Source organism: Colobus angolensis, unplaced genomic scaffold (genome assembly GCF_000951035.1).
Source record: "Colobus angolensis palliatus isolate OR3802 unplaced genomic scaffold, Cang.pa_1.0 Scaffold248, whole genome shotgun sequence".
In the NCBI taxonomy this organism is placed as follows: Eukaryota; Metazoa; Chordata; class Mammalia; order Primates; family Cercopithecidae; genus Colobus; species Colobus angolensis.
In genome coordinates this window covers 249,731-273,691 of record NW_012115688.1, presented here as the reverse complement: position 1 = coordinate 273,691, position 23,961 = coordinate 249,731, and the positions used below count along the sequence as shown (strand labels likewise).

General features: G+C 44.6%; 1 protein-coding gene across 1 annotated transcript in view; it reads left to right on the top strand.

Moving 5' to 3' along the window:
* The window catches only part of VAT1L (vesicle amine transport 1-like), a 191,442-nt gene that overhangs the window by 55,365 nt on the left and 112,116 nt on the right, over positions 1-23,961 (top strand). The window contains exon 4 of the mRNA XM_011945975.1: positions 19,243-19,385. Within this exon, the coding sequence (XP_011801365.1) occupies positions 19,243-19,385 (143 nt within the window). The remainder of the gene's footprint in view (positions 1-19,242; positions 19,386-23,961) is intronic.

The following is a 23,961-nucleotide window of genomic DNA, read 5'->3' as shown; positions in this document are numbered from 1 at the left end:
AAAAAAAAGAAAAAAAAAGATTAAGTCATTGGAAGAGGATTTTCTTCCTAGTCACAGAGCTTGCTTGCTAAGATGTAGCCTGCTGGCCATTGGGCTGTGTAGCAGACACAGATTCTCGTCCCTGAGGTCGGTGCTGACAGTGTCCATTCACACAGGCAGATGCCAGCAGCTCTGCCTGAGGTTGGTTCCTGGTTTGCAATTTGGCCCACGCTCAGGCAGGGTGCAAGAGCCCTGACTGAATGCCGCAGGAGCATCCCTCAGCAGGTGCGGGATGAGAGTGGGGGGGATACATTCCTGAGCGTGCTCCCCCTCCATGGGACAGTTAGGAGGGGTGTTCTATGTCACCTCTCAGAGGGACCCCACTAGAATAGAGCTTTGTTGTTGAAGGGGTTAACCCACTGTGTAGGTTTTCCTCCCTTCGATGCCTCACCACCCTAACTCATTCATCTTACTTCCTGAGACCCATCCCAACTAAACTACATGCACCCACATTTTTACTCTAGGGGCCACTTTTGGGGAAAGTCAAACCCTCTGAAAAAGTCTTTGATGATCAGCCAAGATGAACACAAACACCTCTCCTCATAATCCCCTCCCCCAGTTGCTTTTTCTTCAGCCCAGCCTGTCCGCTCATCCTCTCCATGTAATTCTGCACTGTCCAACCTTCCACCCGGAGAGCCATGCTAGCTCCCGTTGTTCCTCTGCCTGGCAAGTTTCTATTCACCATTTAAACGTCACTTCCTCTTGGAAGCCCCTCCCGCTCTTCTGCCTCTATGCCGTCTACATTATCTTCCTGATATTACCCTTATTAGATTCATCTATCTGTGCATCCATCCATCCAGCAACTATGCATTAACTGCCTGTATATCCCAGGCACTAATATGTGCAATTATCCCAGGTCTTCCTGTGCTAGCAGGGTCTTCTTGAAATCAGAATGGGCCTTAGCATCTCTGTGCTCCCACCACATACTACAGGGTCTGGAATGGAGTGGGTGCTTGGCAAGTGTTGGATCAGATTAAATGGGTGAACTTTACCTATCCTATGTAGTGATAACGACATTCTTAATTACACAGGGGGAGGATACATTAGTATGTAGAATAAATGAATCATCAAAATGTGAGCTACATGTAGACACAGTTTCATGACTGAAAACAGCTTGTAAGCCATTATGCCAGTGACTATGTTTGATTCCCCAATACCAAAGCAGGAACAGTCCCAGCAGGTTCCAGTTGATCCTTCCGTGAACCACAATGACAGAAATTCTTGCTTTGCTGCCCCAAATATTTTCTTTAGAATTTTACCGAACCCTTTGACCTCACGATTTCATACTGGTAGGGCTGCCATATACTCATAAAAGACAGGATGCAACCTTCACTACTGGCAATATCTTCTAAAGAGATAACCAGAGAGTTAGTCAAACAGCCAGCCTGTCACTATGCAAACACTGAGCATCAGCAGTTCTGGCAACAGTGAGTTAGACACAAAGTATACGGTCATAGGTAAGATGGACTTAGACTGTCTTCTGAAACTTAGAATCAAAGATATGTATACAAAAATCTTCACTGAAATACAGTGTATAATAGTTTAACACCATAATCTCTTGTAAGATAGTTGGTTAAAAGGAACTGTAGTCTATCTATATAATAAAATATTCCACAGCCATTCAAAACGGGGGTGTTAAATAATTTGTCATGGCCCACAATAATGCTCACAATGTGAGCTTAGAAAGAAAAAGATAATCAGGGTACGTAGTGGTGTATTCAGTGTGATTCCAATTCTGTGGATTAAAAAAAATATTGATAATACATATTAGAAAACTACTGGAACAGAATAAGCCAAATTATTTAGAGTGTTTATCTCTGAGATATGGCATTGTAGTTGACATTTTTATAGTTTTCTGTATTTTCCAAATTTCATGATTTACAATGGCATAAACAGGTTGCTTTCATAATAATATTTTTTATAAAGAGCTTAGTAGAGGTCGGAGTAGGTCCTTCTGCAAAATGCAGCATTTCATTCTCTGATGTTTACGTGTATCAGGAGAACTTACTAATATGTTCACAGTTTTTGCTGCTCTTGGAGAAGTAATTGCTTTCAGTCATGCCAAGAGCTTTTTGAGAATGAGAAAGCAGGAAAAAGAAACCTCTTAAACTGTGACTTATGTACCTTTAACTTCTTTTGTGGATCGTGACCTGCAACCACTAAATAGTGGCCAAAAGCAGTGGGTGTAGGAGAGGTGGAAGGGAGACAGAAACCAAACGAATCACCTCTCCCTCGGTCTTCCCATGCTTCTGATGTATAAACCTGTGGTCCTGGAAAGGTATTGCCCTCATCCTATGCTAACTGTGCACTTCATAACTTCGGCAAAGTGGACCACCACATTTTGACCCATGTGTACATTTCATTTTTGGTACAACTGAGTATGCATGTCCTGCCTGTCCTTCAGAGTGTGGACACGATAGAGCTCAAAGATGCAGTGTAACGTGCAATACCATTGCTGTGAGTACTAAATTGAGGTTGTTGCCTGAGGAAGATCACCCTTTTACTGGACCATGTAAGACATTCATCTTGTGCACATGCATCAAAAGAGCCAAGTCAGACGACTAAGAAGTTCTAAAGTCAAGTGGCAAAACTAAGTGTCAATGTAGAGACTGTGAGATGTTGTTATGCTGTGGTTGCGAATGGCAATGTAATCTCGCCTAAGTTTTAGTGTTATTTGAATTTATCAGTCAAGTGTGCTACCCAAAATTGTGTTATACAAAAGTAGTCTGTGAACAAAGAAATATCAGGAACTGCTGATGTTCAAATAGAAGGAGATGGTTCTGCTGTGCCACGTGTAAGAGGGTTATCACCTTCCAGGCCACCGTCCCCTGGATGTAGTGCCATTTGCCAAAGAGAAGAGTTGAAGGGATTAAACATGCTCAGATTGGAAAAGAGAAGATCCACGATGCAGGAGCATGGTGGAAATATCACCAGGGAGTAAGAAGGGATATGAGACATAGAAGTCAATAGTTTTGTGTGTCATGCTTCCTAAGAGCAAAATTTACAGGAAGGCTGAGGATAGCATATTATAAATAAGACCTTCTAACAATTAGAGGTACCTCAAAATAGAATGGGCTGACTAGAGAGGCAATTAGTGCACCATTTCCGCCTCATTAGTTTTCATCCTGGAAATATTACAGGAGGAAGCTGAGTCAGGAAGCTCGTCCTGCACCAGGTAGGAGGTTGGAGTGGATGACTCAAGGACATTTGAGGTCCTAAGAGTCTCCAGAGCTGTGTTTTCAATGCTCTTCATGTGGCCTCCATCTTGGTCCCCCATGTGGGATTGCCCCATGTGGGACCATGCCTGGTCCATGATCTTGTTAGAGAGACAGGTAAGGAGCTGACGTCCTTACAATTAATATTAGCTGCTACCAGGCAGGGTGTTAAGCCCTTACTGGGGCCATCTCCTTCACTCCTTACACCCACTTTCAGGAGGCACCAATACCATGCACATGGGCAAAAACAAAAGTTCTGAATGCTTATGTGATTTGCCCAATGCCAGCTATCTAGTAAATGTGATCAGGAGTACTTCTGCAGGTGGTCTGCCTCTAGAACATGCCACCTCGTGTTCCTAGAACTTACCCAGCACAGGGCACTGTTCACAATAGCAAAGACTTGGAACCCACCCAAGTGCCCATCAATGATAGACTGGATAAAGAAAATGTGGCACATATACGCCATGGAATACTATGCAGCCATAAAACAGGATGAGTTCATGTCCTTTGTATGGACATGGATGAAGTTGGAAACCATCATTCTTGACAAACTAACACAAGAACAGAAAACCAAACACCACGTGTTCTCATTCATAAGTGAGAGTTTAACAATGAGAACACATGGACACAGGGAGGGGAATATCACACACCGGGGCCTGTCAGGCGGTGGGGGGCTAGGGGAGGGATAGCATTAGAAGAAATATCTAATGTAGACGATGGGTTGGTGGGTGCAGCAAGCCACCATGGCACGTGTATACCTATGTAACAAACCTGCACGTTCTGCACATGTATCCCAGAACTTAAAGTATAATAATAAAAAATGTAGATGCACAGCGCATGGCCCTGAGGTACATGGCACATAGATGTCCACTGAATGAAACAAGACACAAACGTGCAAAATTTCTGAGACAGAGACAATAGCATGAAAGGAACAGGGCGTTGCATTGCTAAGATATCAAAGGAGGGGAAAATGTGAAGAAATCATCATTCGTTCATCCATTCACTCATTCATCTCCATGTTTTTATGAACAAATTCTGTGTGCTTGTCTGTGTACCAGGGGCTCCAGGTAAGAGGTGACTGGCGACAGCATTGGTCCTGGTAATGCCGCTCTTTGAGCAAGGGGGATGGCTTGGTAAACAATATTAAGAGTGAAATAATTTTACTCTTACTACATTCGCAAAGAAAGCCCGTTAACTTTGAAAGTTTGTCATTGATAGGAAACAGCAGGACAAAGAGCTTTGAAAAGGGTCCTGTCCTACAAAGAAGGCAGGTCTGAGAATGGAAAGGTGGCAAAGGTGAAATGAATAGAACTAAACATCCCAGTAGGAATTTCTATCTGGAGACCTGGCCACTGCATTCCAGTTCCCTACAGGACTGACAGTTAAAACGTACTCTGATCCAGAAGCCTCCGATGTCACCTTCCAGCTGCGATGGGTCCTGTCCCGCCTGGAACAGAACCTCAGCCGCAGGATCTAAAGTCATAGAAAGAGTCCCGATGTCTGATCTCTGAGGACTGGCAGAAACAGAGCAATGATGTGAGCATTTGAGTCATTCATGTTCAGGGCAGGTCCTTTGAAATGGAATTCTTGATCACATCAGAAGTTGCTGAAACCAAGGTCAGCCTCCTGTTCCTGTTGAGAGGCCTTGTTAATGAGGTGCCTTCAGCAAACACGGACACCCAAGCCAGGCAGGAAGGCAGGCTACCGAGCTGTGAAAACGATCGTCCGAAGTAAGCGCGTTTGCTTTCTGCCAGGCACTGCTGCATGCTGGTGTACAAATCCCTGTGTGTAGGGTACAGGCATTGTAGGAGATGGGTAAAGACAGGAGTAGGGGACATGAGCTTACATCTCCTAAGCCCCCACTTTGTGTCTGATCCTGTGCAAGGCTGTATGCACACTTGTCTGTTGGACACTCATGGTAACCTGGTGAGGTAGGTAATATTATCCCAACTTTATAGCTAAGGCTATCACTTCAGAGTGACAAGGTCAAGTTCCCTCAAGTGCTTAGCAGGAGATCCAAGGATCAGAATCCAAGTCCCACTGATGCTGCCCCTCTGCCCTTCTCTCCTGGCCACCCTATTAATTATTTTCCTTGCCTTAATATTAGGATGACTATATGACCCAATTTGCCTAAGACACAGTTTGTGCCTGTTGATCAAGAGGAATTAATAATAGCATCCCCTTTCATTCTCAAAAAGAGTTCCAATTTAGATAATAAATTATATGGTCACCCTACACAATAGTAGTTTCAGTCGTTTGGTTGTTTTTTTGTTTTGTTTTTGTTTTGTTTTGGTTGAAAGAGATGCATTCATCAAAACCACAACTTCAAACTGTGGGTACAAATTGTAATTGGGCTGGAAATGAGAATCCGGCATCCCACTATGCAAATATAAGCATTCAGGAAATTTATCCAAATGCACTACATAGAACGCAGCCAGCCTGGAAGTGACTCTAATACTCCTACACTCCTTGATTTAGAGCCCTGTGAAGGGGACTTTGCCATCTGGTGGACTGGCCTGCTCCACGGTTGCTGCAGTCCAACTGTCAAGCAATGTGTCAGTCTGTGGGCTATGGGTTGTCCTGTGGCCATGCATGGTGTCCGTCACTTGGAGAGTTTTGTTGATGACAGACACGAGCCTTGATATGGTCTCTACAAGGGTTGATTAGCAGAGTTACCATGTGCAGTTGGACAGGCTGTACTCTGCACAAAAACACCAGACCATGGGTCAAGCAAGAGATGGCCACACTCTAGTTGCTAGGGCTCACAGTTCTGCCTGGCAACAGATACTAGCCTGTCTTTCTAATTCACACAAAACTGTGGTAGGGTAGAGCAGGGGCAGCTATGGTTACAGATTGAACCTTTCCAACCCTGCCCTGCCATTGACAATCAGAAATCCCAGAGGGCCTGAAAAAGAAGCAATTTAACCTGGAATTAGTAGACTGAAGATCATAACACGGAATGATACAGTCTTTAGAGTAAGAAGAGCAGAGCTGGCCAGGCATGGTGGCTCATGCCTGTAATCCCAGTGCTTCGGGAGGCCAAGATGAAAGGATTACTTGAAGCCAGGAGCTTGAGAGCAGCCTGGGCAACATAGTGAGACCCCGTCTCTACAAAAAAAAAAAAATTGTTTTAAATTACCCAGACATGGTGGCAAGTGCCTATAGTCCCAGCTATATGAGAGGCTGAGGTGGGAGGATTGCTTGAGCCCAAGAGTTTGAGTTTACTGTGAACTATGATCATGCCACTGTACATCAGGCTGGGCAACAGAGTGAAAACCTGTATTAAAAAAATAATAATAATAGAGAGAGAGAGAGAGCAGGGTCCTAAAATCTACCGAGCATCCACTATGCTTGGCACTGTACTAAGTATGCTAACCTGTTTACATGTGAGTTCGCTGAGGCTCAGAGAGATGAAGTAGCTTTCCAGGGTCACACGGCCGGTCAGTGCCATAGCTAGGCTGCAAACTCGGGTTTGCCTGACTCTAAAGTCCATGTTGTCGTGTTTTCCCAGTGCCAAGCTACCATCACATAGGACCCTCAAAGACTCTGCTCCTTTCCTTCCTGTACATCTGAGGGACGTAAGCTACAAAGCCCTGAAATGGCAAGAGCAGGATCAGAACTCAGGTTTTCTGCTCCTGCGTGTTCAAGACTCCCTTCAGAGCCAGCTTGCTTTGGGTCTTGTTCTGAAGGCAGGGATCTCCCACAGTCTCTTTCTCCGGGGCCATATTAGTGCTCCTCTCCCACTCCCTATCTCGGGGCTGCCCGTCCTTATTGCTCAAACAACAAAACTCTGTGCTGGCTTGACCCTCAAAAAGTCAACAGTCCAAAAGTGGACTGACCTCCCTCTCGGCTAGAGCAGAGGAGGGGCTATCCCTGATGCGTCATCCCCTAGGCCCGGGCTCATGGAGCTGCCTCCTAGGAGAAACTTTGGGAAAGCAAAAGTCACCTCCCTCCCACCCTTGATCCGGAAGCTGCCTGCTGTGCTCCGTGAGGACTGGGTGTCGGGAAACCTAGCTGAGGGGTTTCCTGATCAGGCATCTCGGGCACTGGCTGGCAGCTGAGTTTATGTGTGGAGTGGGAGTCACTGTTGCCAAATCCCTTCATGAACACATCCCTCTGTCCCCACAGGTGACCTGAATCTTGGAAGCAGGCTTCCACTTGCAGGTGGGTGTGGGGTGGGAGCAGCAAAGGGAGGGACAGGTCCAAGTTCACTCAGTCCAGCTCAGGAAGCATCTGCAAACTGCCCTAGGGAGAGCCAGTGCTACAGTCCGGCTCTGGGGGCTCTTTGTGGAATGCATTTCTACACCCACATCTGTTTTATCCTAACGTTCTTCCTATGTTTCTCCCTCCATTGTCACCCTCATCTTACCCTTCTCCCCACTCCATGTGCATGGTTGAAAAGCAAAAGAACAAAATATTTGCCTTTGGCATGCACACAGATTTCCCCCATCACTGATGTAAAGTTGTAACCGTGCTACCAACAGGTTGTATCTCAGTGGGCAGACCTCGTCCACCTCCAACCAAGAGATAAAGGAAGGGAGGTGACTGTGCAGCCACTGAACCTTCCTTCCAAGCCTCCACTTTCCTAGAAAGGACACACATCCTCCGCCCTAGCCCTCAGTTGCCCTCTGATCTACACTGTGGGTCCTTTTGATTGCCTTTGTCTTTGCTCACACTTCTGACTCTTCTGTTGTTTCCTCCATTCTCCTGCAGTTACTGAGACTTATGCACTAGATCAATGCTGTGGATATAAAGGCAGAAAAATGTGGTCCTTTCCTGAAGGAGTAATGATTTGGCTGTGTACACACCCAAGTCTCATCTTGAACTGTAGCTCCCATAATCCCCACGTGTCGTGGGAGGGACCCAGTGGGAGGTAATTGAATCATGGGGGTGGGTCTTTCCCGTGCTGTTCGCATGGTAGTGAATAAGTCTCACGAGAGCTGATGGTTTTATATAAGGGAGTTCCCCTGCAAACACTGTCTTGCCTGCCGCCATGTAAGACATGCCTTTGCTCCTCCTTTGCCTTCCGCCATGATTGTGAGACCTCCCCAGCCATGTAGAACTGTGAGTCAATTAAACCTCTTTCCTTCATAAATTACCCAGTCTAAGGGATGTCTTTATTAGCAGCATGAGAACAGACTAATACAAGGAGTTTACAGCCTAATGGGAGATACAAAAGAAATTTTTAAAGAAGAGAGAGACAGAGAAGAGAAGGGAGGAGAAGAAAGGGAGGAGAGGGGAGGGCAAAAGACTAGAGAAGAGAAGCAAACAGGAGAGGAGAATTAGGGTACAGAGTAAAGGATGGTTGGGTGGTGACGTGAGTGAGTCTGGGGCGAAGCAGAAATAGATGAACTCTTCTGGGGAACTCTGGGAAGGCTTCCCAGAAGAGGTGGTCTTAGAGGACAAAGGGGATGAAATCAGCTTATTGAGCAACTGCTCTGGGCCATCCCCAGGTGAACACATCACATGTGTTACCCACACTGACCCACACCTGGCCTTGTGGAGTAGCCATTATCATCCTCAATCTAAAGAGGAGGAATCTGAGACTCAGCTAGGCTCACCTTGCCCGAGATCAACCAGGTAGTGAGAGCCCAGGACTGACTCAGGTATGAGATCCAGAAGGTTTACCTTGGTACGCAACCTCTGCATCATCACATTTTCTGTTTCATTGCCTTAGATGTTGGTAACAAAGCACAAAGAACTTGGGCTCAGCAATAAGGAGGCTTGCATTTAAACCTCATCACTTGTAGTTGCTAGTACTTAGACTTCCTGAGCCTCGGTTTCCAACGATCCTGGCAAGATTACTCTGAGTAAATCCCCTTGCTCTTTCTGAGCCTTTCTTCCAGATGGCAATATGATGTTGGCTGGATAGAATGGTATGTGTAAAGTACCCAGCATAGTGCTTGACAAAGCGTAACTTACCAGGAAGAGGTGGTTCCTCTTCCTTCTCTCCTTTTAGCCTACAGACCCACAACTGTCCTGTCGCATAGGGCAGTGGTTAAACTGTGGAAGCTGGAGCCAGACTACTTGGATTCAGATCTTCTCTCTGGTACTGCTATGTGACTTTAGGCTGTTATCTAACTTCCCTGTGCTTCAGTTCTTCTATCTAGGAAGTGATGATGAATTAGTACCTACCACATGAAGGTTATGATGAGGATTGAATGAGCTATTATTTATAGGGTATGTTGAGCCCTGCCAGGTACACAGTAAGCTCTGTGCAGCTGGAGCTGAATGAATCAACCGATATGCCTCACCACTTTGCCTCATTTGCTTCCTAATCCAGTACCTTTGCAATGAGCTGAGAGCAGTCTAAGCAGAGGAAAAGGTTTACATTGTCGTCTTCGCAGTCACTTGCTGGAGCAGAGCTGTGACGGGCTAGGAAAACCCGGTGCACCGTGGCCAAGCATCAAAAGCCTCAGACCCTGCTAATGTGGATGGGGGCTGATTTTCTCTTCCTGCTTCTCTGATCACAGTAGACTGTGATGGTCACGCCCTGATCTACAGGATCCCACACGCTAAACCCATAGACCCTGATGTCAGCCTCAACTAGGAAAAGAGGAAGTGGATTGTTACAATGCCATAATTAAGCACGTTAGAAGAAGGATGCCTGTATAGAGCAGTGCATCTCAGCGCCGTCAGCACATTAGGATTCTCCAGGGAGTGTATAATTACATACGAATAGTCAGGCTGCATCCAGCTTTTAAATAAAATATCTGATTGTCAGATATGCTGAGCATCATGGGACCTTTCTCCTCTAAATCACAGGGAATGTGCCAATGATTTACCATGATGATTTACGTCAGTGGTTCTCAGCTTGAGCTGCAGCAGAATCCCCTAGAGGGCCTGTCCAAACTCAGGCTGCAGGGCCCCATCCTGGGAGTTTCTGATTCCATACGTCTGGGGTGGAGCCTGGGAATCTGCATTACAGCAAGTCCCCACATGATGTTGAGGCTTCCGGCTCTGGCACCACACACTGAGAAGCACGGATCCGTACAATGAATAAAAGAGAAAAAAATAAGACACTGTCCACCAAGTCTTCCCAAAGAATATGTCTACTTCTTTTGGCAATTAAAAACAATTAGGCCGGGCGCCATGACTCACACTTGTAATCCTAGCACTTTGGGAGGCCAAGGAGGGCAGAACACGAGGTCAGGATTTCAAGACCAGCCTGGTCAGCAAGGTGAAACCCTGTCTTTACTAAAAATACAAAAAGTAGCCAGGTGTGGTGGCATGTGCCTGTAGTCCCAGCTGCTCGAGCGGCTGAGGCAGGAAAATCGCTTGAACCCAGAAGGTGGAGGTTGCAGTGAGCCAAGATCACACCACTGCACTCCAGCCTCGGCAAGAAAGAGAGAAAAAAAAAAAAAAAAAAAAAAAAAAAATTGTCCATACTTATATTTTGATCTATTGAAAAATGGCTGTCCCACCCTTTTCAATTTTTCTTCCCTCTCTCCTATCTCAGCCGTGCACCCCTGTAACTTCCTGCCATTGAAATTCTCAGCATCTGTGTGTCACAGTGCGTGTCATGTGTAGGTCAACAGCTTTGCAGTGACAAACAAAGAAAAAGAAAAACTGACTGATGCTTGAAGCATTGTCGGTGAGAACATGAAATAGTCTTTGCTGCCTTTGGTGGCAGGTCACATGGATGAGCCCACACAGTGGAGTTTGAATTTTTTCTTACAACAATTGAGTCCCTGAATTGTCGAGCAGACAAATGACAGCGTGATCTGAAAAAATTGTTTCTGACTCTGTGTCTAAACCTCAATGTGGGAGCTTGTATTGTCATAAGAAAAACGTAAGTATGGCTCATGCATCCAATGGACTTGATTTTGTGATAATTTTCAGTTATTTTTGCTCATCTAAGTACCTCCATGTGTTGATGAAGATGCAAAAATAAACTGACAATCTTTGGAAGAAGAAAATCTTACCTCACCATCTCCTCCAGGTCTCCTCTCCCAACATTCACAAATTCATTCTGCTCATTCATTTCCATTCTTTGACTACATTAATGATCTATGGTTTTCATGAGCTGTTTAGTGAAAACAACTTTTAGAAGAGATATACAAAATTCTGTTTGTAAGATGATCTTGAAAATGGTCAGGTTAGTAATAGAAAGTTCCATTTGCATCAAACTTGAGACAGTGACTCAACTTTCATACTTTTTGGGAGATTTCTCCAAATAGACTGCTTTTGGCCCAGCTAAATAACTAGCCAATGTGATCAAGAAATCTTAGAACTGAAGAGACCATAGAGATCATTAAGTCCAAGTTCCCATTTTAAAAATGTGAAACCGGCTGGGCGTGGTGTCTCACACCTGTGATCCCAGCACTTTGGGAGGCTGAGGCGGGCAGATCACAAGTCATGAGTTCGAGACCAGCCTGGCCAATATGGTGAAACCCCGTCTCTAATAAAAACACAAAAATCAGCTGGTCATGGTGGTGTGTGCCTATAGTCCCACCTACTCAGGAGACTGAGGCAGGAGAATTGCTTGAACCCGGGAAGCAGAGGTTGCAGTGAGCTGAGATCATGCCACTGCATTGCAGCCTAGGCGACAGAGTGAGACTCCATCTCAAAAAGAAGAAAAAGGGAAACCAAGGCACAGAGAGATGATGAGTTTGCCCCTAGTCACACAACCCATTGGAGAAACTTGACCACAGGTGAGTCCTTTCCTTTTCCTTATCTATCTCCCCCAACATGCCCACACACTTCACTTTAATGCACGCCCCTCCTTGTCTGCATATGTGCAAAAACATAGCACACCAATGTGGTCTTTTGCTAGTGGTTCAGTGGAATTGGTGCTCTCATTCTCATGGTTTAGGTGTATAATTGTACTTTTAATGGTTTATTTATTTTATTAATATCTGTCATCTTCACTACAATGCAAGTTCCAAGACAGGGACCACATATATAAATAACTTGTTTATATTTCTGGTGCCTCCAATAATGTTTGATCCAGTAGAGATGCTCATTAAATAGCACTGTAGTCACTCCTGTAATCCCAGCACTTTGGGAAGCCGAGGCGGGCAGATCACGAGGTCAAGAGATTGAGACCATCCTGGCTAACATGGTGAAACCCCATCTCTACTGAAAATACAAAAATTAGCCGGGCGTGGTGGCGGGCGCCTGTAATCCTAGCTACTCAGGAGGCTGAGGCAGGAGAATCGCTTGAACCCGGGAGGCAGAGGTTGCAGTGATCTGAGATTGTGCCATTGCACTCCAGCCTGGACAACAAAACAAGACTCCATAAGAAAAAAGGAAGCACTGTAGTGATGGAATGAATGACTCAATGAAGTAACAGAGAGGCTGGGATTCAAAGGATACAAGGAATAAACCGGGAGAAAAGACAGGAAAGAGGATTCCAAGCAGTGGGGACTGTATGTGCAAAGATCCTGCAGTGAAAGAGAGGGTGGCACTTAGGAAGAACTGATCGTTTTTCCCTGTGGTCAGGTAGAGTTCTGGAATATGGTGAGAAACAAGGCTGGAGGAGTAGATGGTATTTACATTATAGAGACTTTCCTAAGCCATCCATTCTCTGTCCTTACTTAGTCAAGTTTTTGATGCCAAATCCTGAATTTCAGTGCACTGGTTAGGATCATCTAGCCTACATTCCCACTTAGTGGGTAAAAAGAATTTCAGCTGGGCCCCATCCCAGTCCCAAAACTGTTATAGCTAAAAACTGCTACTTACTCAGTACTTAATACGTACCAGGCAGTGTAGGAAGCCTTTAAAGAGATGGATTCAGCCCTCTAAGCATTCATTTACATGCTTAGCTTTGCTGGAATATGATCTTGCTTTAAATGGCTAGTCTGTCGATCAGGGTCATGTTTCAGGGACCCAGATCAGCTCCCTTGTTACCACAGTCTCTGGATTCCCTGCTGCCTGTGGTCTGCTTAAGGAGACTCCAGGCAACTCTGCAATAAGGATTGAGTTGATTAACATCTGGTTGAAAATCTCTTCGCCCGTATGAACCTGAGACAAAGTCATCCGAAGAGTAATTGATGGCAAAGACCCGCAGTTGTCTCTAAGATGGCAACTCGAGTGCTTAGCTGCACAGATAAGAAGATTAATAGCAGAGTGGCCTTGAAGTCAGGGATACCTGGATTTGATTCCCAGCTTTATCATTCACAAGCCAAGTAACCTTGGCCAACTTTCTTCTTCTCTCTGAGTCTCCATGTTTAGGTATGAAAAGAAGACAAAAATACTTACACTAAAGGTGGTTTAAGGATTTAACGAAGCACTTTAGTACAGTATCTGCCCCATGGTGGGACAAAAGAAGCCGCAGATGCTGTTAATGCTCTATTGTTAGCCATAGGGAAGAGAAGGGCAGATGTGGTGCAGAATTCTTACGTTCGAAAGAAGGAAGGAAAATCCATTAAAAACAAGTGCATGCAAATCGTCATTTATTGCCGCGACTGGGAGAATGGATTGTCTTATTCATTTTATGTTCTGGTTCTGGAGGTAAATTGCAAGGTCCTTTTTATTGAAAGTTCATTCTGTCTCCCACAAATGTTTATTGAGTCCATGCTATTTGCTAGGCACGTAGGAGAAACGAGGATAAATGAGCTGCTGATCCTGCATTCAGCTCGGGAGTTGGAGAAGGGAGAACACGGATTTTCTATAAATGTGTGGGAAGGCACTTTTCTGCTTAAATACAGAATGCTGAGCATTATTTAAAATTTATTGAAGATGTTATCAGGGCCTCTCATTGCCTAAGACAGGTGATGGAGAACAGAAAGGCTGCAAGTAGATATGTGATGAATTTATGTTTTCCATCCATTAATCTTTAGGTAATAGTATAGATTATTATATATTATACATAATACTTATGTAGCATACTAATTTTAATTGTGTTATTAGTAATTCTATTTCTATATTATTAAATAGATATTATTATATATATACATCATGGCTATATATATTAATTATACATTATTCTAGTTACAAGTAATTATATTATATATTTATCTATTATCTAATACTCACATATTATATGTTATAAGTACATAAGTGATCTGGAATATCTATATTATCTCTCTCTTTTTTTTTTTTTTTTTACCATGTGCATGTTTTTCTTTAAAGTAGAAATAGTGAAGTTCTGCTTGGGTCAGAACTGCATATGGTTAATTAAATCTATGCTTTATTCCAACTCTACAACACTAAAGGACATGAAGGCTGCAAAACGATTGGGAAGGGCTGCCCCCACACACTCAACTCCTCCAGTTTCTCATGCATCTGTCCACCAAGTTTTACCAGACATTTACTGTGTGTCAGGCTCTGCCCTGGGCACAGGAGCAGAGGGCCAGTGGAGACACAGTCCCTGCCCCCACAGAGCTCACAGATAGGGCAGGCAGAAGCCACAGAGGCCATGGTAGCCACGCTTTGGGAGAAGGGAACCACAAGTCAACAGGGGCACAAAAGAGGGCAACTGACTCTATCTGGGATGCTGGAAAGGATTCCTGGGGATGGAGATGCCTGAGTGGGAATGGCTCTGATTGGAAGAAAAAAGAGGAAGGGAGGGCATAATGAGAAGGGGGAAAGCATGTGGGGAAACTGGCATTGATGCTAAAATAGCATAGTCATGCAGGATCTGATGGCAGGATAGCGGGTATGTTGCTACTGCGAATATAATAAGACCAAGAAAAATAGTAAGAGAGGACTTAGGAGTACTGATAGCAAGTATGTATTGAGCAATGATTGTTCTAGGCACCTGGATGCATTATAACACGTAATCTCACAGTAAACCTAGACCATGTAGAGTATTGCTATACAAATATTTTAGATGAGTGAACAGAGGTGCCAATACGTTGCTCAGCTGGTACGTGTGGCAGCCAGGAGTGAAGCAGATCAAGCTGTTACTCTAGTGGTGTTGGAGCAGGCACCTACCCTCTATAAACCTCAGCTTCTTCCTCAGTAAACTAAGGTGAGGTTGGGCACAATGGCTCATGCCTGTAATCCTAGTGCTTTGGGAAGCCAAGATAGGTGGATCAGTTGAGGCCAGGAATTCTAGACCAGCCTGGGTAACATAGTGTGACCCCATCTTTACAAAAAAAAATTTTAAAAAGGCTGGGTGCAGTGGCTCACACCTGTAATCCCAGCATTTTGGGAGGCCGAGGCAGGCAAATCACCTGAGGTCGGGAGTTCGAGATCAGCCTGACCAACATGGAGAAACCCTGCCTCTACTAAAAATACAAAATTAGCCGGGCATGGTGGCGCACGCCTGTAATCCCAGCTACTCAGGAGTCTGAGGCAGGAGAATTGCTTGAAACCGGGAGGCAGAGGTTGCAGTGAGCTGAGATCATGCCACTGCATTGCAGCCTAGGCGACAGAGTGAGACTCCATCTCAAAAAGAAAAAAAAAAAAAAAAATAAGCTATTTGGGTGTGGTGACATGTACCTGTAGTCCCAGCTACTGGGGAGGCTGATGTGGGACGATCACTTGAGCCCAGGAGTTCAAGGTTGCAGTGAGCCATGATTAAGCCACTACACTCCAACCTGGGTGACAGAGTGAGACCCTGTCTGTAATAACAAACAAAAGTAAGATGAAAGGTCATTCTGAGAATGCCAGGGTTGAGGGCTACATAATGCCATGCTCGTGGCAAACGCTAGTCGTGGTGGCTGAAGTTCTGTGTGTGTTAGGGAGTAGAGATTGGAAAAGTGGAGGAAATAAGTGAATGAGGAAGCCTGGGTCAGATAATAGGGGCCAGCCTTGTGTGATAAACTAGGTGGTGTGCATTTTATTCTGAAAGCTGTGATGGGCATTGGGAAGTCCAAAATAAATACTGACATGTTCAATGTGGTATTTGAGAAACGTCACTCTGACCACAGAAGGACTTTTGGAAACAACCAGGTCAGGTGGTGGAGTGTTGTCATAGTCCAGGGCGAGAAGCGTGACCACCCAGACTAAGAGACAGTCATAAGAGCTGTCGAGGACAAAGAGATAACGCAGTTGCTGAAGTACAGGGACGTGGGGGCGAGGGAGGAAGAGGAGGCCAGCATGCAGCCCAGATTCCTGGCTTTAGCGCTGGGGAATGGTGCAGTCCATCCACGGAAGCAGGAAACACAGTAAGAGGAGTGCTACCGGTTAAATTGCATCCCGTCCCCACCACTCCAAATTCTTATGTTGAAGCCCTAACCCCCAGCACCTCAGAACGTCACTTTATTTGGAGATAGGGTCTTTACAAAAGCAATCAAGTTACACTGAGGTCATTGGAGTGGGCCCTCATCCAATATGGCTGGTGTCCTTATGAGAAGGGGAAATTCAGACACAGAGCGTCATAGAGGGAAGACGGAGCGGAGAGACGCAGGCACGAGAGGCACATCTACAAGCCAAAGAGAAAGCCCTGGAATAGATCTTTCGCTCACAGCCCTCAGAAGGAGCCAACCCTGCCAATACCTTGATTTTAGACTTTGTGCCTCCAGAACTGTGAGAAAAGGAATTTCTGATGTTTAAGCCACTGGGTCTGTAGAACTTTGTTACAGCAGCACTAGGAAACTGACTCATCTCTGAATGAGTTCATTCAGAGATGGGCACGAGTTAGGTTTCGATCAGTTGAGTGTGATGTGTTGCTTTTGGGACAGCCAGGTGGAGACAAATGCCGAAACGATAGAGATGCAAGTCCAGGACTCAGTGGGCAGCTTGGGACTGGAGATTTACACATGCCAATCACTTTGGACACTCTGGCATCCATAGCACAGTGCAAGCAGTACAGAATAGAAATCTGAAAAATAGTTGAATGAATGTATATCCTATTTGCCTAAGGACAGAGGGCAGAAGGGAATACAGGGATACTGGAACTAATTGTAATTTCCCGTCCTAGTACTAAGAAGGTTATCATTGCAAGCCCTGTCCATATGGAGCTGTAAGTGTGACATATCTGAGGCCAGCAAGTTTTAGAGAATTGCTGCATTGGTTGCTGATATTTACACTCCCTAGAAAACATAGTCCTCTCTTTGTTTTATAAAATCTAGAAGGCAGGAGAATTAAACAAATATCAACGCTGTTCTTTGGACAGAAAACTATAGCCTGTCCAGAGTCTCAGGTTCATGCCCATATTCTGAAATGTTGACCTCCAAGGGGATGTGCCAGCAACATGTCTATTTTAGGTAGGAACTTTAGAGCCTGCTTAGCTTAAAATGTCAAAATAAGTAGACAGCATAACACCATGGAAAATGGCAATAACTGGAAACCAGGAGACCTTACTTTGAATCACAGATTTGCCTCTGAAAAAATGGGTAACCTTAACCTTTCTGAATGTCTTTTCCTTTATCTATAGAGCAGTCATGGGGAGGGGGTAATTGGATGATCTTCCAACTCTGACACTCTATGATTCTCTCAATGTTTCCTTTAATTGCAACGGGTGATAAGATAACATTTCCATAAATTGACCTGCCAATCCGATTTAGTCCGCCAGCATGAAGACATGAAAATAAGATGATAGGCAGAAATTAACATCGCAGATGACTCTGTTAGAATAGTTTTCCTCCTTAAAATGGCAGATGGAACACCAGGAATAGACAACACTTGGTTTTAGAATGCACCTTAGTTACCAGAAAAGTGGGTTTTACTGGAAAATGTCTGAAAACACATGACCACAATATTTTGTCCAATGACTTCAATTTTAACCATACTGAAAAAGGATATGGAAAAATAAACCTGCTCCTAACTGCATTTGTGATTTCCCCTGGACCACTTAATACCTAAAATTTGCGTTGACCTTTTCTCTGTATGCCTGGAGATCTCGGTAATGGATATCATAAGCCCCTAACGGGGGGAAGGTAATTAGGATTTATTATCTAAGTATCACATGTTGTGCCAGGTCTTTGACCTGTGTTGCATAATACCTTATTTAACACTTTCTTGTAGAAGATGCTGTCAGCTACACCCTATCTTTTCTGCACTTAAAATGCCGAAGGTTGCTTAGGACTTCTGTCTGCTGTGGGAGCATGCTTGACTGGAGCAGGCCAGATAGGCACAAGAATTACTATTGCAGAAGCAGCCCTCAACAAGTAGCAGATGGAAATGTGCTGGATAAATATTCCGACTTCCTTACCCATGGTTGGGATAACGCAGAGGTGTATTCTACACTTGCTCACAGAGTTCCCCAGAGGGGTTGAACTCCAGTTATGCATGGTAGATATGGCCTCTTTAACACATCTTTTATTGGCTGCCTTCTTTTACTGTCTTAATATCTTGTTATTTCCTGAGATCATTTTCCAGATAAAATACCTATATTCAAATCCTTATCTCAGGGACAGCTTCTGGGGGACCCAAACTAAGACATCTGCAAGAGCCCTGTGAAGTAGGTGGCATTGTAAGATATCAGTTTTTAAGTCTTGGTGCTTAGATTCGTCTGATTCCCATTGACTTTCCTCTGATTCTCAACCATGGGAGATTTTGTTCTTCCACCCAAATGACACTTTGCAATGTCTGGATACATCTGTGGTTGTCACAACTAGGAGGATGCTACTGGCATGTAGTAGGTAGAGGCCAGGAGGGCTAAACATCTGACAACACACAGTACAGATTCCTACCACAAAGACTAATCCAACCTTAAAAAGGCCCCCTGAGCACAGTGGCTCACGCCTGTAATCCTAGCACTTTGGGAGGCTGAGGTGGGTGGATTGCCTGAGCTAAGGAGTTTGGGGCCAGGCTGGGCAACACGGTGAAACCCCATCTCTACGAAAAATACAAAAAATTAGCTGGGTGTGGCAGCATGTGCCTGTAGTCCCAGCCACTTGGGAGGCGGAGGCTGAGGCAGGAGAATGCCTAGAGCCCGGGAGGTAGAGGTTGCAGTGAGCCGAGATCACACCATTGCACACTCCATTCCAGCCTGAGTGACAGAGTGAGACTCCATCACTAAAAACAACAAAACAAAACAAAACAAAACAAAAAAACAATAGTGCCAATGGAGAAATCCTGCTCTACACCCAGCAAGACTGGCTATGAACTGGTGGCTCCTGTGTGTGACATAGCTATTGTCTTTTCCTTCCAGGGTCAAGCTGTGGCTCAGCTGTGTTCCACTGTCCCCAGTGTGACTGTCTTTGGAACAGCCTCTACTTTCAAGCATGAAGCAATCAAAGACTCTGTGACCCACCTCTTTGACAGAAATGCAGACTATGTGCAAGAAGTTAAAAGGTAAGATGTTTGCTTTTGAAAAAGCACCAGGCCGGCCCTTGCTGTGCTCTCAAAAAGCAGTAGCACTTATTTAAAGGAGGGATAATAATAATAATAATAATAGTAATATATAGCAAACATATATTGGGAGCTTAGTATTATTAGCTCTGTGCCAAATACTTCAAATGCATTAGTTCATTTAATCCTCTTAACCCCATTATCACCAAGGAACGAATCGGCTAAGTAACTTGCAAAGCTAATGTATTAAAGTAACTCTAGCTCCTATTTGACCATTTTAACGCATAGAAGTTTATTTCTTATTCATTCACATGACAGCTTAAGGTGGATATTTGGTGGATGATCTTCTGTAAGAGCATTGAGAGACCCAGGCTCTTTTCATCTTATGGTTCCACTATTGTCTTGGGTCTTAAGGTCCTTTGCTTCTAGCCAGCAGATGAGCAGAGAGCACCAAAGGGTCATGAATAGGAGGTTTTTTGGGCCAGTCCCAGAAAGAACACACACCCTTCTCATAGTCTAGCACTACTGCTCAGGTCATTGGCTACACCTTACTGAAAGCAAGTTGAGAAACCTTGTCATTGTGTGCACCCAGAAAGGCCTGGCACTGGCAGTAAAGTGTGGAGCCTAGAGTCAAGCCAGGCATTTCAACTTTGGAGCCCGTGATTTTCCTGTACAGATAGCACCTCTCTGAAGAGTGAAGCATGAGCCATAATTACCTATAGGAAGAAAGGGGCAGGGAGGGGCTGCTCTGGGAAAGGAAAGTCTTGTGCATACATACTGAGGAACTGAAGAGCCTCAGAGGCTGGGAGAACTACAAGAAGGCTTACTGGGCTGCAAGTCCAGGGATGTCTTGTTATCTCATCTAATTATAGGTATTGGCACAGGGACACCTGGGGGGAAAGGGAAGGAGGGGCATGAGGTGAGGCTGAGCAAGGTGACAGGTATCAGATGCACATAAAGAACACGTACACCAATCTAGCAAATGTGGACTCCAACCTGGGTGTGACCAAGAGCCACCGATGAACTGAAGTGGAGCTATGATTGACTTGAGTTTTGAACAATCACTGGTGGTGCAGAGGGGATGGATGCGAGGAGGGAGACTGGGACCATAAGATCCTGTGCTGGTTGTTGCAGTCACCTGGGGGAATGGTGGTTTATAAACTGTGATTCTGAAGTCATTGATCATGGCCACATGTGTGTCAACACAGAGAATCAGATGGAGACCCAGCTGCCATCATGGTTTCAGATGATTTTGTGTGTCTCACTCTGGCTGTTGCTCTGGGCTCCAGGCTTGTTCTCAGGGTCCATGCCACTCACAGCTTCTGAGAGGATTCAGATTTGGGCCAGAGCCATTGTTTCAGCATTCTCATTTTCCAACACAAATTGCTATGTACAAAGGTATTACATAGTCCAGACAGAATCATAATAAAGAAACAAGGCTGGGCATAGTGGTTCATGCCTATAATCCCAGCACTTTGGGAGGCCAAGGAGGGCAGATCACTTGAGCCCAGGAGTTTGAGACCAGCCTGGCCAACATGGTAAAGCCCCATCTCTACCTGCGCCCCCCTCCAAAAATACAAAACTTTGCTGAACATGGTAATGCATGCCTGTAGTCTCAGCTACTTAGAAGGCTGAGGTGGGTAGATTGCTTGATCCTGGGGGTAGAGGTTGCAGTGAGCTATCATGCCACTGCACTCCAGCATGGGTGACACAGCAAAAGCCTGTCTCAAAAAGGAAACAATTTTCTTCAAATCACAGATTAAGCTGGGAAAACTGAAGGACAAGTGGATGGGAGAGCTGGTTATTTGAAGTGATAGTTTTAGAACAGATTTGGTGAAACTTGGGAAGTTTCTTAAAAAGGAGGGGGTTCTGATGGTCTGAGTTTTCAGATTTATTTTTAAATTTTGAATGCAGAGCATTGCATATAATTTAAGGTTGTCCCAATAGTTCCAGCAGGATGTGAAAGGAAAGCTTCAAGCTAGATATTAGAAGTTGACACTCTGTTTCTTAGATATCTAGAGGCTGCAGGCTAATTCTGAGGACATCCATTTGCCCAGTTCCATAGCTCTCAGGTAGTTTTCTTTTCTTTTGAGATGGAGCCTCGCTCTGTTATCCAAGCTGGAGTGCAGTGGTTCAGTCTCCGCTCACTGCAAGCTCTACCTCCCGGGTTCACACCATTCTCCTGCCCCAGCCACCCGAGTAGCTGGGACTACAGGCACCCGCCACCATGCCTGGCTAATTTTTTGTATTTTTAGTAGAGATGGGGTTTCACTGTGTTAGCCAGGATGGTCTCGATCTCCTGACCTCGTGATCCGCCCGCCTCGGCCTTCCAAAGTGCTGGGATTACAGGCATGAGCCACCACGCCCGGTCAGTTCTTCCTATCTTTAACTCAAGTCTCTTAAGCTGTGGTCTGGAAAATGAACTATCATTGTCCCTTCAGTCATTTTTTCTTTGACTTCCTTATGTGATATTTTTGCAAGCATTCTTTCATGTATGCATGCATACAATTGCTTAATACATCTGTGCTTTGTGTCTGTGATGGCCTGGAGACTGTGCCAGGGCCAGAGATCCAGCAATACCACCTTGAGAGTCACTGTCCTTGTGGAATGTAGTCTTAATGGAAGGAGAGGGGACAAAAAATAAAACCATAAAGAGAAATAACTGATTCACATTTTTGACATGTGCTCTGGTAGTGAAATGCAAGGTGCTAGCGAATACTGACTGATGGAGAAATCAGAAACACTGTCAATCATAGAGTGGGATTTTGGCTGAGAGTTGAGGGGTGAGAAGTTGGCCAAAGGAAGAGCATTTCTGACTAGCAGGGATGCCATGGGCTAGGGTCCCACATCGGGAAAAACTTGCTGAACTTATGAACCTGAAAAGAGGCCAGTGCAGCTGGCAGGATGTGGGGAGTGGGAAGAGAAGGGAGATGGCATCTCTTCTGAAAAACTAATAGCCCATAACCAGGGAACTCCTGCCTGCCCCATTTCCTCAGCATCCTTCCCATCCTCTCATCTTCCCACTGCCTTAGATCTACTCTCTTAGCCCCCAAATCACTGGTGTCTGCTAATGTCAGAGGAATAGAAGGCATTTGAGACCCACCTCACCCGCACCTTCCTTCAAAGGTGACTTCCCACAATTCATTGTGTTTTTAAATAGAGATCTTGGGATTACACTCAGAATGCCCAGAAAGTTACAAATACGTTTACATGACCCTCCATCCCAGCAAACCTACACTCAGGAAATAAGAAGAGCAAAGCTACAGGTACAAGGCTGCCTGTTACAGAGCCAAACACTGCTTCTGCTTAATTGTAAGTGCTCAGCACATGTTGACAGAGTGAATTACAGCATTGTCTGCAATAGTGAAAATTCAGAACCAGCCTCCACAATCAACAGAAGGGAAACAGTTCAGTCGATTATGCTACACCCACATACTTGAGTATTGTGCAGTCCCTTAAAAAATGATAATTATGAAGACAGCCACAAAATGAAAAAGATGCCCATGGTAGCACATTGAGTGAAAAAAGCAGAATGCCAAATTCCGTCTACTCTGTGATCACAGCTTCGTACAAATTCTCGGTGCATGTAGACATAAAATGAAAGGAAAGGGAAAATATCCAACTGCCAACATGCAATAGGAGTGGAATGCAGAGTTATTTCTCTTTATTTTTTGATCACAGATATTGTTACACTATTATGTGTACAATGAACCAGAAAAAAATAAAAAGATAAAATTTCTGGAGATGAAAACTCTTTTATAAGCAGGTGAATCGCGAAGCCTCCTTTGAACACATTCTCAGCCTTGAGGCAGGTGTTGTAAAGGGAATAGAAAAAAAACATATTTATGATACAGACCTAACCTTTACATCAGTTACTTTCTCTCTCTTTAGAAGGAGAGAGATGATTATGAGTGAAACCAACCCAAAGCGTTAGAAACCTTGAGTTGTGTGTACCTAACTGCAAGGGCTTTAGAAATAAGGAAAAGAGAAAGATCGGAGAGAGCATGTCAAGATGGACAGCCCCTCAGGCGAACTTGAAGGTTGCAATCGATTTCAGTAGGTGGAGGGAAGCGTGAGAGAATCCACACAAGGGAATCTTGGACAGAACAGGGCAGATAATAATAGCCAAGCTTTGTTGATCTCCTGCTGTCCTGCTACGAGTTCAGTTAGACCATTTTATGTGCACTTGAGACAATCCTGCAAGGTGAACATTCCTCATTTTACAGATAAGGAAACTGAGAGGTAGGACTAGGTTTGGCCTTGGAGGTGTGTGATTCTATCAGCTTTCTATTCTGCAAAACTCCTCCTGGTTTACAAGAGGACTCGAGGCAACTTTTGGGTGTGAAGGATATGTTCATTACGTGGACGGTGGTGAGGGTTTCACAGGTGTGAACGTATTTCATCTCTCATCAAATTGTACACTTTAACTATGTACAGTTTATTGTATGTCAATTATATTTCAATAAAGCTATTGAAAAAATCTGCCTTTAAAAAAAATCAAACATTTTAAAACTTCGTTGGGTAGAAATGGGTACACAGTATTATTTCAGACCATTTGTTCATTCATTCATCCATTCAT